This window comes from Temnothorax curvispinosus, unplaced genomic scaffold (genome assembly GCF_003070985.1).
Source record: "Temnothorax curvispinosus isolate PA1 unplaced genomic scaffold, ASM307098v1 QBEX01016041.1, whole genome shotgun sequence".
Taxonomy (NCBI): domain Eukaryota; kingdom Metazoa; phylum Arthropoda; class Insecta; order Hymenoptera; family Formicidae; genus Temnothorax; species Temnothorax curvispinosus.
In genome coordinates, this window is record NW_020225821.1 from 175,593 (window position 1) to 193,437 (window position 17,845).

The following is a 17,845-nucleotide window of genomic DNA, read 5'->3' on the forward strand; positions in this document are numbered from 1 at the left end:
GATTTCTCGTTTATCGTTGTATTTAAATCCAGCTCAAATAAAATTACCAGTTGGACGATATGACATTTTTTTCATTTGTAAAAAATGTGTATGTTTCATTTCTCTTCTTATTTCTTTTATAAAAAATCTACACACTTAAATACCAGACACAACCAAGATATCGTCGTATCTATAATTGAACTCTCCTTTAACAAACTCTCTAAATATCATAGAGTGCTTTCGCTACTAATATATTAGAGCGCGATAGTCACTCCAAAAGAGAGTTGTAACTAATTTGAATAAATGCGGGCATTCATAAGATAGGAGTAAATTTTTCACTAATATATTAGAGCGCGATAGAAATTTTTAGAGCAGCTACTTTATCGGAGTGACACGATCTCACTCTAAAGCTATAGTGAATCATGATTCACTAAAGATCGACTGATAAATGACTCTAAAAAAATGAAATTTTCACTCGAAATTGTAAAGTGACATAATTCACTCCTATATGGATAGTGATTTACTGCACTCAAAAAGAGTGCCCTTTCACGCAAATGGAGTGCGACTTTACTCTAACTTATAGAGCGATTTCATTCTTTCTTAGAGTAGCGAAGTGCATAAGGCTCAGTTTTCACTTTTCGTTACACTTGCATTTTACTCGTTTTAAATGATATTTCACTCTTCGACTTTTAGAGAGAAGCTATCAAATTAAATATTTCTATCGAGTCACAAAGATGTACTCAGAAATCGTTTCAACGGGATACAACAATCGATTTAATCGCAAAATCCGCATGTTAATTTCGTCGATTGTAATTTTGTCACGCGAGAAAAAATTTCGACGTCTTAAAATCTTGATGGAGTTCAGATAAACGCGTTCCCATAAGTTTCGCCTTCATTCGTCGAAGATTCTCGTTAGTCGTTTTAGAAACCACAGGGATAAATCGAGAGACTATTCGCGATGCACAACGCGCAGTTTCCATTTTAGCGCGCAACAAGGTACCCTCCCGGTACCGTTGTGGAAAACGCAACGTACGCACGTGTCAACGACCTCCGGCAATCGCGCCTTTACTCGCGCGGCTTTCCACACGCGAACCTCGTGCCAAATTATTCGGCCGCGCCCACAGAGAGTCTTCCTCTCGGTCCTTTTGTTATCCAAACGAGAAAGGTCAGGCTTACGGAGAGCGAGAGCGCCTCGACGGCCCATCGAGGAGAGTCTTCGTCCACCCACGTTCCGACTTTTAATTCGGACCGCCGCATTATTTACGAACGCGCGGGTCTTTGACCACAAGAGGAATCGTAATGCACAGCTCTACCATGACACCGATCGCGTCTGTACTCACGCCGCGCCGGGCCGGAAGTAATAAGCACGGAGAGCCATATAGTTTTACACAATTGTGGCTTTCTCAGCGAGTGCGTTTTCTGATGTTTATTTGCAACGGGATAAAATTGATTTTTCTTGCTCTTTTTATATCGGTTATTTTCTATCTATATGTCATTTTAATATTTACCTATATTTTTATATTAATTTCCATTACCTCTCTGCATTTTTTTTTTTTTTTTTTACATACTTTTCGTACTCTCTAAACTCATAGAGTGGTTTCGCCGCTAATATATTAAAGTGATTGCGATAGTCAGTTAAAAAAAAAGAGTTGTTACTCTTATTTGAGTTAATGAGGACACTCATAAGGTAAGAGTAAATTTTTCACTCAAATTTTTAGAGCGGCTACTCTACCGGATCTCACTCTAAAGCTATAATGTCGATTCAATAAAGATCGACTGATAAATGACTCTAACAGTAAAATTTTCCCTCTTCGTTACACTTGCATTTCACTAGTTTTGAGTGACATTTCACTCTTTAATTTTTAGAAAGTACAAACGCTGTATTTCTTTTATTAAGCATTATACAACAATGATATTCCAGCGTGATGCTCCAGGAACGTTTAATGGAGCATCCTTTCATTTATTCAAGTATAAATATCACTCACCCTCGCAGCAGCGACGCTCTTCTCCGCCGAGACACCGTCCAGCTCGACGCGCGCCCTCGCCGCCGTTGCGGCGCTCTGCTCCTTGTACGAGACATCGCCAGCTTGCAGAGCCCTCATCTCTGCACTGTTCGCCGTTGCTTTCTCGGCGCTAAATCCATCTGTGACGACCTGATAACAAAAGTAAAAAATGATTCGATTATTAGACGCGAGGGTAGAGTAAAAGCCGGCAAATCAATCTGAAATATCGTGATGCACGACGCCAAGTCTCGACGCTTTCCCGCGCACGATATCCAAAGGATAGGACTCGCAGTCCTTGACCTAGACTACCTGGAGGAAGCCGCACCTCGGTCGCCAGCCATTCGCTACGCTTAAACATTATCGCTGATGTTCGCAATGTGTAACGTTTATCGAACGCCGCGATTCGCTCGACAAATCCGAGCTAAATCAATCGCAATTCTTATCAAATACGTATTTTTAGATACGCGTTATTTTGCGGGCAGCCTCGCTGAATAGCTCGGCGAGGTCACGTGCTGATAACGTGCGCAAGATCGACTCCGTTTTCAAATTCATTGAAATTCAGTATCACAACACAGTAAAAAATAATACGTAATTTTAATATTTTTTACATGTCCCAGAAAGTCCGCTCTAAATTTTAAGTTAAAATAACTCATTTATCGTGTGTTAATTGTTGACAAATTAGAAATGTTAATAAATTGACATTATACTTTACATTTATTTAATTTTAAGTTAAAATGACTCATTCATCGTGTGTTACTTGTTGACAAATTAGAAATGTTAATAAATTGACATTATACTTTACATTTATATTCGTTCTTTTGACTTTATTTCTCAACTTATATTAACACATAATATTAATTTTTTTACAGATTTTACTTAAATTATGTGTAATAGAGACAGTTAATTTTAGTAAATTTAATTATTTTGTGTGTCAAAGTTTACGATTATTTGAAAATTTACTTTAATTTTTATTTATGTGTTAAAAAAACTTTAAGACGTGTTGATTTTTTAAAGTAATTGTGTTAAAAGAACTCAAAATAATATTTAATTTCTGAATGACATATATAAAGTGTTAAGTTATCACGTTGACATAAATGTAACACATGAAAATGTTAAGAAAATAATAACATAGCTGTTGTATGTTAATTTTACATTGAAATAATAATCAAATCTTGGTAACACAAGAAAATTTTAACATATGGACCGCTATGTACACACAATTTTTTTACTGTGAATAAACTGATAAACATTTTATATCTTGTTGTAATTATTATTTTCATGTATCATATTTTATCTTCATTTTATTAGTATATTTTTCTACATGATTCTTGATATCATTTTTTAAACAAAACTTTCAAAATTGTTCCTTATATCGATATGAGTATCATAATTATTATTTCTATTTACCATAAAAATAATAATTACGATACTCATATCGAAAAAAATCATATTCGCGGGATTTTATTTATACCGCGATTACTATCGTATTATTTATTAATTATTCCTAATAATGTAATAATAAATGTAAAATCTTGACAATTATTAGTATATAAGTGCTAATCGAAGGATGCCAAAGATATATGAAGACAAGGAAAGCATTGCTCACCTTTGTTTTCGAGGCGCTGGTCATTTTCTTCTGTTCGAACTTCATAGTTTCCTGACCGGTAGGTAAGTTTGCCATGTTCGGTATGTTTATCGGCGGACTTATGCTGTGATGAAGATTGTTCAGCGAATTCAGGGAACTCAACTGGGACGGAGAACCGCCTGCCAACGTGACAGCATCGGTGACAGGTGGCGGCGTGTCTGGATCCGGAAACGTCACCAACGGCTCCGTGAGATCGGTCTCTTCTGGTCCACTGCCATCTCTGCAGAATCGACAAAAAGAATTCATGAACTATAATGCCTTTAATTTCTGATATATTTTTATTTCCAGAGATTTCGGTTAAAATTGAACGTGAGTGAATGACTGACAATATTTTATTACATTCCAAGATAAAATCCTTTCTGATTAAAAATGAAAAAAAATATAGGTGATAATTATAATAATTATATGAAATAAAAATTAAATTAAATTAGATAAAATAGATTGAAAAATAAACTTATATAATATATATCCCCTTTTCCCCGAATATATAAAAAAAAAAGATTTACAGAACAAAAAGTAAGATACTATGTTACGCAAATTTTAAATATTTTGAAAATTATAATATATTTCTGATTTCTTGAAAAATAAGAAAGACACACATATTTTTTTTTTATTTGCAAAAGCTGATTTTCTTTAAAAAAAAAAGGCTTCAAACAAAAGAATTTCGTTCTCTATTTCATTATCAATTTTTGCATGTAGAATAATTATCTCTCTACTTGTATCAATTTGAACCATTAATAATGGATGCGCTTATAAAAGCGCTTCGCCGATGAAAAATGCTTATCATACAATAGTATAAAAAAATTCATAGCGAGCAGTTCAAAACATTTTAATGCTAGTTTTATACAGATTAACAAATTAATACATGCGTACATTGTTCTTTATCCATGTTTCCGCTGTGATAAAACACATAACGGGACAATATTAATATTGATTTGTGTTAGTCAGTTACTTAATTACATCCCAGGGACCCATATTGCAAGCTTCCCATGTTTCGATGTAAGGTCTTTGCGACTTGGAAATTCTCAACCTCTCGAAGTACGTATCGACAATTTCTTAGTTTTTTAACTATTTAATAGAGACTTTTGAATTGCGGAATCAATTTCTTAAGCGTTTCTGGTGTATATATCTTCGAAGTTTCGTACCCTTGCGTAGTCTCCTATCTTATAATTATATAATTTCTTACGCTTTTTATCGAAATAAGCTTTGTAACTTTGTGACTTTTCAATGTTCTCTTTATAGCCTTTGCTTTCATTTGTTCTAGATCGCAATTTTTGTTATTCGTATATCAATTCGTTCTAAATACTCAACTATTACAACCACTATAATCGCAACAAAATATTATCTTTCATTTCAAAGTATGTACTTTGTCGTTTTATGCAAAACGACACGTGAGCAATGTGTTAAAAATAATCTGACCGCCGCGAAAATAGCATGCAAATTGAAATTATGCGTTATACACAAATATTCGCTGTTGACGCGCTTTAGAGCTTTCAGTTGTGAAAGCTTTAGTTAGCGAACCCTAAACGGGAGTCTGAATTTTTAGAAATCGAACAAAATGAATTACTGAGCTTTTAGTAACTGAAAGTTAAAGAAGTAACTGAAAATCGATAAATCTCCAAATTTTTACGAGAAGATGGGGGAGAGGGGGGTAAATGATTCTTTAAATTATTACTAACAATTAAAGTGATTAAAGCTTTCAAATTTTTGATTAATTCGGTTAAGACGAATTCTTGGTCACCAATTATTATTTCAATGCTTCACTTTTATAACAAAAATGTTATCATTTGATGCTTTACATTCTAACGAAACCTTACAAAAATAAAAAACATTGAAATAATCTATCATTTAACATAATCCAAAAGTAAAGATATGTTTTTATAAATTATTATGTAGATAGTATAGAATTTTAAAATATAACTGCGTAAAACAGCCAAGGAACACGTTGCAATAGTGACATTAGATTCGTCACGCTGGCAAACTCGAAGATACTCTAAAAATACCAATCATTTCTACGAGAAAAGCACGCGAAATGGACACGTCGTTTTTACGAAACACTTATGTTGCATATATTCGTTAAAAACTCCTTCAAGAACGTCAGATTTTCCCACAATGAACACTGTTTCATCAACAATCCAAAGAGTCGTTGTGTATTATATGTGTATATAGTGTGTATATAGTTGTGTATATAGTTCGAGAATATATATATTAGGTCTTATCTCTCAAGGTTTCTTTCAAAGATTAGATCTATCCCCGGAGTTCAATTTATTTGAGAATAAACTCACCTGTCCACGAGGTTCTCCATGCTGCTGCGCAGCCGTTGTGAAAAGTTGGTCGAGATGTTCTTCATCTCCGAGATGCCGCGCTTGAGCTCCGTCAGGTCGCTCTTCATGGAGCTCGCCTTCATCTCACTCGACGAGGACGAGGTGAGAATCCTCTGCGAGGACTTGGCCACCCGGCTGCTCGTGCTGCTGCTGCTAGTGCTGGTACTGGTGCTGCTACTACTCTGGTGTTGGCTCTGATTTGTCGTCAGCATCTGCCGAGCCAAAAGCCGTTTTCGTTCTATTTAAGATCCGTGTAAGATGATTCACTCGCTTCGAACCTCCCACCCGAATTCTATCTCTATCTCCGTTTCCTCTTTTCTGTGTCTTTCTATTAGATATACCTAGTTTGTCATATAGTCAGTTTATTAAGTTTCTAGTTTATTTATTAAGTTTCTAGATTTTGTTTTAAATATTTTTTAAGGACAATCTCACAATCAGACTTCTTTTTCTCTTTCTCTCTTTTGCATTTATATCATATATCTATTATACCTTTTATTTTTTATACAAAATAAATCAAAAAAATTTGTTCAATTTTTTTATTATTGTAAGTTATATAGCTAGAAAGAATAAATTTTCTTATCGGCCTAACATTCAGATAAATATAAAATTTCTTATAAATAAAAACCACATAATATATTTTTTATATGCAGGTGATTTATCTTATCCCATACCTATTCCGCTTTTTTTTATTAACTGTTTTAATAATATAATTAATATTTTTTCGTCGTTAACTCAATTCGACAAACGCGATAAGATTTTTACATCAACCTTTTTATTTTACAAACCAAAGTCAGACGATTCGCCTCGTAAAAATGAGAAATACGGTTCAACTGAACGATTCTTCGAGAGAGCAAATGAGAAAGATGTTGAAATTGACATGTTCAAGACGCTTAGTTATTGGTTGGACTCAGATTAGAGTACGTTTTCATGCACTTTTATTTTTCTTCTGATTGGTAGACCTGAGCATACGAGCGTGCGAAGTGGATCGCTGTCTCTTAGTTTTTTGGTTAAAAGTCGCAAGTAAGCCCGCTCACGCAGTTCACGTAGAATTCTTCAGTTATTCACGAGTGTATCTTATTGTTTATACTAAAATATATATGTATATGCTTTTCCAACAAACAAAGCCTATCAAGTTCTTTTCCATCAGATTATGAGACTTAAGCGCTGTTCGTCTCGTCGGTGCGAACTGTGTTGAGGTTAAGAGAGAGAGAGACGATACAGTGAGTGTTCGTAAAGAACAAGCGTATTTGTTTCCGTGGTTATCTGAAGAAACAATGGCAGAAGAAAGTTTTAGTCGAGAAATTCGAGTGACGAAGCTTTATTCAAAGGCATCATACAACCGCTGGAAGATTGAGATTCGGGATGCGTTAGAAAGTCACCGAATATGGGAAATCGCCAGTGGAATTGCAGACAAACCACGAGAGATAAGAGATGCGACTGACACCACAACGAATAGGAAAGAAATAGAAGAATGGAAAGCGAAAGATAGTAAAGCTCGTTCGATCATTCGGTCAACGCTAGATGATACGACATTTGATCAAGTATGTGATTGTGAATCGTCAGCGGACATTTTAAAAAGAATTAAAGCTATTAATGAACCGAAAACATTAAATGTTCTTTTGGAATTACTGCGTGAATTCTTTAGTTACTCATGGAAACCGGATAGTACGGTCGGTACGTTCGTAGCAGGGCTTAAGGTTATCGCTCGTCGAATCGAAGCGTTAGAATCTGACGACTTTGGAAGAAATTTCAATGAAAAACTCATGATGGCAAAAATCCTTGGCTGTCTACCAAAAGAATTTGATAATTTCGTCACAAGCTGGTCACTTTTATCAGAAGATATATCACTGGAATCTTTTCTGGAAAAGCTCACGAATGTGGAGAGAAGCATTACTGAGCGTTCAGTTGACACATCGCGTGAAGTTTTTAAGGCTCAATCGAAACCAGGAAGTAATCAAGCAAAGAAGACGATAAACAAGAGATTTCAAGGAAAATGTCACAAGTGTGGCAAAAAGGGACACTTGCAAAAAGATTGTTGGTCGAAGTTGGAGAAATCGGCGTCATCTGAAGAAAGAAGACAAATGAGAAATCAAAGGATCAAAAAAAAGAAACTGGTCTGTCAGTATCGTCAGCCTTCAAGATAAACGAAGAAAATAAAATTCTTGCAGATTCGGGAGCAAGCGTTCATTTGACAGGAAACATGGAATGGTTTTCGTCGTTACGTAAGCTCAATACACCGTTGATATTAAATGTCGCAAATGGTAAATCTTTACAGGCAACCCATATAGGCAACATCGCTGTTGAAAAATCAAATGATGGCAAGAGATGGGAGAAACGTACGTGGGAAAATGTGTATTATGCAAAAGAGATGGGCGCTGCATCCTTATTTTCGACAACGTTCATGGAAATAAATAAAAGATATAGTTTTTATCACGGAAATGGAATCATGCGATTAAGTAAGGGGCGACAAACCATGATAGGTGGAGAAAGGATTGGAAATCAATACATTCCTTATATTCGAGTCAAGCCACCATTGATTTCTGCAAATGTAGCTCGGTCAGTTGGATTATGGCATCAACGATTGGGACACGTAAGTGATACAGTAATACGAGCAATGTATAAAAATGATTTAACAGAAGGTCTTGAAGTAACTTTTTCAGATAAGAACGATTGTGAATCGTGTCATTATGGTAAGCAAACAATAAGTCGACATCCCAATCGAGAAAAGCGAGATTGTTTGCCTGGCCAACGATTTCATTCTGACGTGTGCCATATCGGAGTGGTGTCATGGAATAAATGCAGATATTTCCTCACGATGAAAGACGAAGCATCTGGATATCGCCGAGTTTTCTTCATGAAGACGAAGGATGAGGTGTCAAGTATATTAAAGCAGTTCTTCATCGACGCGGAGAGAGAAACAGGAAGAAAGGCAATTTCTCTGAGGACGGACAATGGAACAGAGTACGTCAATGAAAACGTAAGAGAAGTTCTTAAGTCAATGGGCATTATTCATGAACTGTCACCACCAAATGTCAAACAATGTAATGGAATGGCAGAACGGGAAAATAGAACTTTATGTGATACTGCTCGATCCATGCTGTTTAATACCAATTTATCAAGAACGGATTGTCATCTACTCTGGACGGAAGCTATTGGCACGGCAGCATATCTAAGAAATCGAGTTCCGAATCGAGGAATATTGAACACAACGCCATATAGCGAATGGTATGGTAGAAAGCCTGATGTTTCTCATTTAAGAGTCTTTGGTGCAAAGGCTTTTGTACATATTCCAAATACGATGAGACGGAAAATGGATCCGAAGTCAAGAAAAGCAATCTTTGTCGGATACGATCGTTTAACCGATAAAGTATATCGAGTTTTTGATCCTGTCAAAAAGATTGTAGAAAGAGTCTCTGATGTCGTGATTCAGGACGAAATGGACAGGGATCAAGTTTTATTTCCCATACCAGCTGATGAACCAGAGGAGGTATATGAAGAACCGTCAATTGCAGAAAAGGATGAAGATGAAACAAACGTGGATGATGATTCGGAGCAGAAAATAGACAACGCCGATGAAGAAACAGGATCAAGAGAGAAAAAGAAAGGACGACCAGTAGGTTCGAAGAATTTCCAGAAACCAGTACCTGCGACGGATAGAGAACTAAGAAGTAAATCAAATAAATCAGCATACATAGCTGCGATGAAAGTATCAATGGATCCAGTCTCGTATGAAGATGCAATAAGTAGAGAAGATGCACATCTTTGGAAGAAAGCCATGGATGAAGAGATGTCGTCATTGAGCAAGAATCAAGCATGGGAATTGGAAGAATTGCCGAAGGATCGGTCTGCGGTCTCGTGTAAATGGGTTTTTAAATCCAAATTGAAACCTAATGGAGTTATTGAGCGCTACAAAGCAAGGTTAGTTGCTCGAGGTTTTAACCAAACGAAAGGAGTTGACTATTTTGAAACATTCTCTCCTGTAGTGCGTTACGAGTCCGTAAGAACCGTTTTAGCAATAGCAGCTAAATTTGATATGGATATCGTACAATTCGATATTAAAACGGCATTCCTCAACGGTCCACTTGAAGAAAGCATCTACATGCATCAACCAGAGGGGTATGAAGATGGAACAAATCGAGTTTGTCGTCTGAAGATAAGCCTGTATGGACTTAAACAGGCATCTAGAAACTGGAATGACACTTTCAATGATTTTGCGGCAGAATATGGTTTAATACAGTCGGATTCAGATCCATGCATTTTTATGAAAAATGAAGATACAGATGAATGGATGATTCTATGTCTGTTCGTTGATGATGGACTGATAGCCTGTAAAAGGAAGAAATCACTGGAGTTTTTCATTTCCGCGTTAAAAAGGAAATTTGAAATTACTTGTGGTGAGCCATCTTGTTACGTTGGCATGGAGATTAAGCGGGATAGAAAAATGAAAACTATCAGCATTAATCAACAAGGGTACATATCTCGAGTGTTACGTCGTTTTGGCATGGAAGATTGCAAAACGGTGTCATCACCAGTGAATAGTTCAATCAATCTGTCAGAGCTGAAAGAAGAAGAAGCCGTCACTGAGAAGAGATACCCCTATCGAGAGGCAATTGGATGTCTGAACTATATTGCTCAAATATCAAGACCGGATATTGCTTATATAGTGGGCAAACTTGCTCGATTTGCGAACAACCCATCAGATATACATTGGAGAGCAACTAAGCAAGTTATGAGGTATTTAAAAGGAACAATTAACCTCTCATTATGTTATAACGGAAAAACGCAAGATAAGTTAATAGGATATTGCGATTCCGATTATGCTGGAGATCCAGTGGCGAGGAAGTCGACTTCTGGATACATCTTTATGCAGTATGGTGGACCGATAGCATGGTCATCAAGCTTACAGAGGGTCACGGCGCTCTCATCATCAGAGGCTGAATACATGTCTATGGCAGAAGCGTTAAAAGAACTCTTGTGGTTGCGGTCACTTCTGAAATCCCTTGGCCTGGAGCAAGAGAAGGAGACAGAGCTGAAGGTAGACAATCAAGCAGCAATAGCCTTATCAAAAAACCCAGAGTTTCACAAGAGGAGTAAACATATAGGAGTACGTTTTCACCGTATCAGACAAGAGCAAGAGGCTGGAAACGTAATAGTCACCTACATACCTACGGATGAGCAGGTAGCTGACCTGTTAACAAAAGGATTACCATGGGCGAAGATCTCAGGTCACTTAAAGACTTTAAGGATGACGTCATGAACAAGAGGAGGTGTTGAAATTGACATGTTCAAGACGCTTAGTTATTGGTTGGACTCAGATTAGAGTACGTTTTCATGCACTTTTATTTTTCTTCTGATTGGTAGACCTGAGCATACGAGCGTGCGAAGTGGATCGCTGTCTCTTAGTTTTTTGGTTAAAAGTCGCAAGTAAGCCCGCTCACGCAGTTCACGTAGAATTCTTCAGTTATTCACGAGTGTATCTTATTGTTTATACTAAAATATATATGTATATGCTTTTCCAACAAACAAAGCCTATCGAGTTCTTTTCCATCAAAAGATTTAAAGGGAAAAATGTAAACAGCATCCGCAGTAGAGCCACAGCGATGACTGCTGGCGATGGGCCAACAGTCATTACGAGGTACGAGTTGACTCGGCCAAGCCTGGAGACGAAAAAGGGCTCGGTAAATTTAGAAAGAGGCAATGTTCTCTCGAAACGACGAGAGAAGGGACCTTGAAACGCAGCACCAAGGTTCACCGAGATTGCGCGGAATTAATCTTCAACTGGAAAAATATGTACGTGGGCGGCCCACATTGCGTAGTAAATGCCTACAGTCGTTCGAGCGATCGCCTCTGATTGCTCGATGATCGGAGATGGTCTGACAAGTGGTTTTTTTTCCTCGCGAGACGCACAGCCACTTTGATCACGACATGTGTCACACGTCGTCGGCGCATGCATGAAAATACGCACACAACGCATTTAAAACCAAATAAATAATCCACCTTTTAACTCTGAATCCGATTTGCCTTTGCGATCTGATGCAATATAAAAGATCCGGTAAACAAGAATATATACTTTATTGTTAACTTTTAATCTATGCTTAATTATGATTCACGTTTCCAAGGAATTTCGACAGAGATGTGCCTACTTCAATTATTCTATTTCCATCTCTATATCGGTAATATATTGCGCAGCATGGCAACCAACTTTTGTTACCTTGGAAGTTTGATGAAGAAACTAAAAGTATAATATGCGTTAATTATAATTTTCCATCTAATTTTTTAAATTAATAATCAAATGTTAAAAATCAAGCTTTCTGAAATCTTGTGGTCTGCAAAACGAAGAAATAAATTAGATGAGAATGTGAATGGAAAGTGTCGCCAGTCAGGCGAATCGGTTGACTCGTGCGAGCAGTGACGGCGATCATTATTTTAGGCGTTTTTCAGCGGATCGCCATTGCAGTGATAGAAACGTGACGTGTGAATAATTCCGAATTTCCGTGTACACTTTCAGGAAATTCGTCTCAGGTGTGGGCGTCGGAGGCGCCGCGACACTTCATGTGGTTGACGCAGACGAGACGGGATAAGAAGATAGATTAAAGGCCGCGTAATCTTCGCGCGTAAACCCTTCGGATTAGAAGACACTTCGCGAAGAAGGTGACAATTGTGTTTTCCCCGAAGCACCGAGGCCAAATAAATATTGCAACATGTCGCGACTCGTTTCTGCTGAGCGTCCGTGACAAAGATGCAAAATGTGCGAAAATGCGCGTTGTGTAGGCCTCCGAGTTTCGGTTCTATTGAAAAATTACAATCGCCCGTAAAAGATTCGATTTATTCGGCACTGCAAATCCAAGTGTGTTATTTTAGCTGAAGCTCTTCTTACACATTTCTTGCCGTTTTAAATCCCGTCATTTGACACGATTGAACGTATTAAGTTTTAATTTAATACTCACAAAAAATTATGTGTTTAATTTAACACATTTCACATGTCCTAACTTATCCACTCTAATTTTTATGTTAATTTAACAGAAAGCAAATAGGCACAAGTAATATCTATGTAAAAAATTAACACAAAATTGTAACACATAGACGCTATCTGGAAGCAAAGTTTATGTTAAATTAACATATTTATAATGTTAAATTTAATTAAAATAAAATGTTGTTTTTATATTAAATGTTGTTCTTCTTTTCTCTTTTTCTTGCAAGTAGACAGCGATATCTCTAATATTGTATAACATAAGAAAATGTCGATTTAACAGATGGAAACTCTTATAAAGAGGAAAGTAACACAATTTAGGTGTGCATTTTAACACATAAAATATGTCACCAAGAATTCGTGGATTTACATGTAAATTGTGTAATTTTTACTCTTAGAAACGTTCAATATTAACTTAACGCACACTACAAATCCAAGTGTGTTATTTTTACACGCATGAACGTCCAAAAATGACATTAGACTGAAGCTCTTTTCACATGTTTCTTTATGTGTTAAATTACGTCATTAAAGTTAATACGTTCATATTAAATGACGTGATTTAAAACGACAAAAAGTGTGTGAGAAGAGCTTCGGTTAAAATAACACATCTGGATTTGCAGTGCAGAAAAGTCAAAATAACACAATGACAATATGTTATATTAACACCAGTGTATGTTGAAAATTTAACACAAAAATTTCTACATGGATAGAAATCCACTTAAATACAAAATGTTTTTTACCGTGTACGACTGACCGTGATGTTAAATGACGTTAAATTACGTACACATAAAGAAACATGTAGAAAGAGCTTCAGTCTAATGTGTCATTTTTAGACGTTTATACGTATAAAAATAACACACTTGGATTTGCAGTGATCCAGTATAACGGATTTAACGCGATTAATAAATTCGATAATAGAAAAAGCATGTAAAAGTGCAATTCTCGATTTAGATTCAAATTCACGCTTCGGTAAAAACTCCTTTTCTCTCACTGATCTTTTTCTTTCGTAAAAAGACCCGTCATCCGGGGGACTTGAGGTTTACCCAGATGGATTTTTAAATTCATTTCGACACGTTCCGCGCACGTGTCAATTAGCAGTAAAATACGCAGAATATATCGCGCGAGAATTCAACTCCTGCGGAAATACAAGTGACGGAAATACAAGTGACGCGTCTTCCTATTTTTCAAAGAATCGCGACAATGTCCCGCAGCGTCGCGGTCGGGAAGCACGCGCAAATATTTGATAGTCAAAGAGAAAAAGACAAGAAAAGTTTGTGTCTGGAGATAATCACCTGCGACGACGTAGTGGTGACCTGCGGATGATGGGTGACGTGATGCGTCCTGCCGGTCACCAGGTTGTTCTTCTTCTGGAAATTCTCCATGACGGTCTGCATGTCCCCGTTTTCGCCTCCCTCCGCCGGGAACTCCGACATCTGCAACATAATATTATCGTCAAAATAGATCATACAAAACCAAAATACTCTCTAAGTCTCTAGACCGGATTCGGCACTTATATATTAGATTATTAGAACATGCAAAAAACGGTTTTGCTGAAGTATCTAAAAATTTAGCTATAGATACAGATCTGAAGATAATTTTGCACCGTCAAAATAATTATGCCAGGTCGCTGAAGTACGATGATATAATGCTGTAAAAATTTTTGACATTTTAGCAATCAGTTTGAGTGTTCTACATAATTATTTTGATGGTGCAACAAAATTATTTTCAGATCTGTATCTAGCTAAATTTTTAGATATTTCAGCAAAACCGTTCTTTTCGTGAATAATTACGATAGTCACTCCAAAAGAGAGAGTTGTCACTCTAATTTAAATAAATGCGAGCATTCATAGGTATAAAAAGTGAATTTTTCACTCAAATTTTCAAAGCGGCTACTCTATTACCGAAGTGATACGATCTCACTCTAAAGCAGTTAGTCACTGAAGATCGACTGATAAAATGACAGAGTAAAATTTTCCACTTAAAATTGTAAAGTGATAGGAATATTAATTCACTCCTATGGGCACTGATCTACTGCACTCGAAAAAAGTGCCTTTTCACTCAAATGGAGTGATGCGATCTCGCTCCAACTCATAGAGTGCAATTTTATTCTTTTTTAGAATAATAAATCACTCCAAGTGCACAGGCTCAATTTTTGCTTTTCGTTACACTTACATTTCACTCGTTTTAAGTTATATTTCACTCTTCGACTCTTTTTTAGAGAGTATACAAACATTTATTTTACTTGTAACGGAGATGTATTAACGATCGCGCGCACAAATGTGTTTTAATTGCTCGTTAATTAAGTCGGCGCCGGAATTCGCCGACTGCGAGGGCCTAATAATAGGCCCTGGGAAATAATTGGCAGCTCGAGCTTGGCAAGACCAGAGAGACTAGCGAGAGCGCAGCAAGTTCGCGTCGGACCAGGTCGCACGGGAGTATACGCGCTAAGTGTGCGTAAACGGGCGAAATATGTAAAACGAGCCCACGCGTACGTTAATAAAAAGCTCGATCGAGAAATGCACGATTGAACCCGGATCTCTCGGAGTAAAACGCTCCGATTCCTAAAGGTGATCAAGCTTTCTAGTCTCGGCGTGGCGCGCCGATTCCCCGTTTATTACGTTACGGCAGAATACTTATAAGCTCGTATGGCGGAAATACCATCGGGAATGATCGAGGCCGCTCGAAGTCGATATAAACGTTCGATAAAACTCGTCCGACAGTTGCACTTCACCATTATTCAGCCTGCATACGATTATTACGTAACTCGAAACGGCTTCAGCTGAAAAAGCTAACGAGAGGATTTCGCAGCGAGTGTGACGTTTAAAAATGATCCTTTTTGTTCTCCTCTTTGTGGTCAGCATCGAATATTTATGCTTTTGCGTAACTTTTAATTTATTACACATTGTATAAATTGTAGACGATCAACGAGAAAACAAGATATTTAACGTCACAGAAATACATTTTAACTTCAAAATTGACCGGTATTTACATTTGATAATTTCTATGAAAAAGTTACACGCTGTTATTACCGTTATTATCTAACCGTTATTACGATATCGTTTATATGCAGTTACACAATACACAGATAATTTTATGATATAAAACAATGCAGTCAGCAAGATCGCAGTCGCGTAACTTTCATATTTCTAGGAAGGAGCGATATACAACGATTAGAAGGAAATGAATATAATATTATATAATTCAAAAACTGTCATTTCTAAATTGCTTTTCAAAAGACTTGATGAAAATTCCGTTTTGTCACAAAATAAAGAACCGAGTAAAGAACTAATATACAACTAGATATATATTCCTAGATTGCTAGATATATTCCTAGATTCCTAGATTTTGCTTAATTAGTTATTATATCAAAATCGCTTTTAAAAATAATATTACAACATTTCAACAACTCGAAACGTTCAAACTTATTTTCTAGAAAACTTTATCCCTTTGAGTTAATTTAAATTCCACTTGTTTTAATTACTGCCTAGACTATTTTAATTACTTCCGATTGGCTTTACGTTTTGTGCAACATTAAATGTATTTAATGCATTGCGCAATGATCGCCCTTTGAATTCGGTTACACCTGCGGGATGTGCGCCAAAATGCATCGGCCTAGCGTGCAAGTTGTCGCGCCCCAGGAGCTCGTCTCGCGGCACGAATGCAACTATACAATCGGCACAAGTGCAACTATCACGAGACGTGCGTGGATGGGCGATGCGTTGGCATTCCGTCCATTCTTTCGATAATTCCGCGGGATTTGCATAGGCGTGGGCACGTAGAACTCGGGCGCGTGCAATAATACGCGAGACGCAATATCCGGCATCTTTCGAGAAATTAATAGAGTCGGTTTAATCCTTTCGGCACATCTCTTCGTGTAATAAAATAACTTTCTTCATGCAATAAAAACTATCGCACAGAAAAAGCCTTTTCAGCCTTACTCTTTTCTAAAAAAAGAATTCGGAAAAAATATTAAGTATATCTATACGCCTTCCGAAATGGTATTACGCTAACTTATCTTGCCACGTATATTTCAGGTTTATAAATAATGAAAAGGTTACTAAACTCTCGGTATTTATTAGATACGCGGGGCGGTCTGAAATCAAATGCTCGGAGAACCAGAGTGTCCCAAAAGCAGGTGGCACGTCCTTAAGTCAAGAACCATATAATTCTTTCCAATCAAATGGGTCAGAACCGGTTCTGGAGACTCTCGAGTACTGTCGGAATATTAGAGATCGAATCTCAAAAGATATCTAGCATTTTCCTCTTTCCTAGGGCACATATTTAACAAGTTAAGACTAACGAGAAAGAATTACAATTTGATGAAGATATTATTACAGAAATAAATCGAAAATTCGAAAGTTTAACGAAGTTTTAGATCGGTTAAACGATCTCAGACAACACGCATGTCTCAAATCGGGAGATACGACGCCGCGACGTCTTAATAGTCTTAAAGACATCCTTGAGGGAAGATTTACTTCCTGAACGCGATCGTACGGAAGCCGGAAGTTACGCATTCGCTTCAGGGAGTATTCATCAGCCTCGTATCTCCGTGCGCACGAACGGCACGACTGACGTGCCGTCCCCCAAAGACAAAGACAGCCGGCACGACGTAACTGTCGGAGCGAAGGAGAAGAAGCGGAGACGGCTGCTATCGCTTCTGCTGTCTCCGATAACGCGATACGCGGCGACCTGGTGTCATTTCAGGATCGGTATTAGAGAAAGGAGGCCTCTATCTAGAAACCCCCCGGTAGACTTTTCCGAAACGTTCGCGCCGCGATTCGAACTCGGGAGTATCGGAGAACTCGCGATTTTTTTTTCTTCAGCGGGACCGTTCTCCGATCCTTCCGCGAGTAGGACACTCGGAAAAAGACAAGGAAAGAGAGAGAGAGAGAGAGAGAGAGAGAGAGAGAGAGAGAGAGAGAGA

General features: G+C 37.4%; 1 protein-coding gene across 1 annotated transcript in view; it reads right to left on the bottom strand.

Annotated features, from left to right (window-relative positions):
• Positions 1 to 17,845, bottom strand: part of LOC112466326 (sterile alpha and TIR motif-containing protein 1) — a 45,876-nt gene that overhangs the window by 17,489 nt on the left and 10,542 nt on the right. The window contains 4 exon segments of the mRNA XM_025034388.1: positions 1,965 to 2,132; positions 3,589 to 3,847; positions 5,913 to 6,163; positions 14,214 to 14,354. Of these exon segments, the coding sequence (XP_024890156.1) occupies positions 1,965 to 2,132; positions 3,589 to 3,847; positions 5,913 to 6,163; positions 14,214 to 14,354 (819 nt within the window).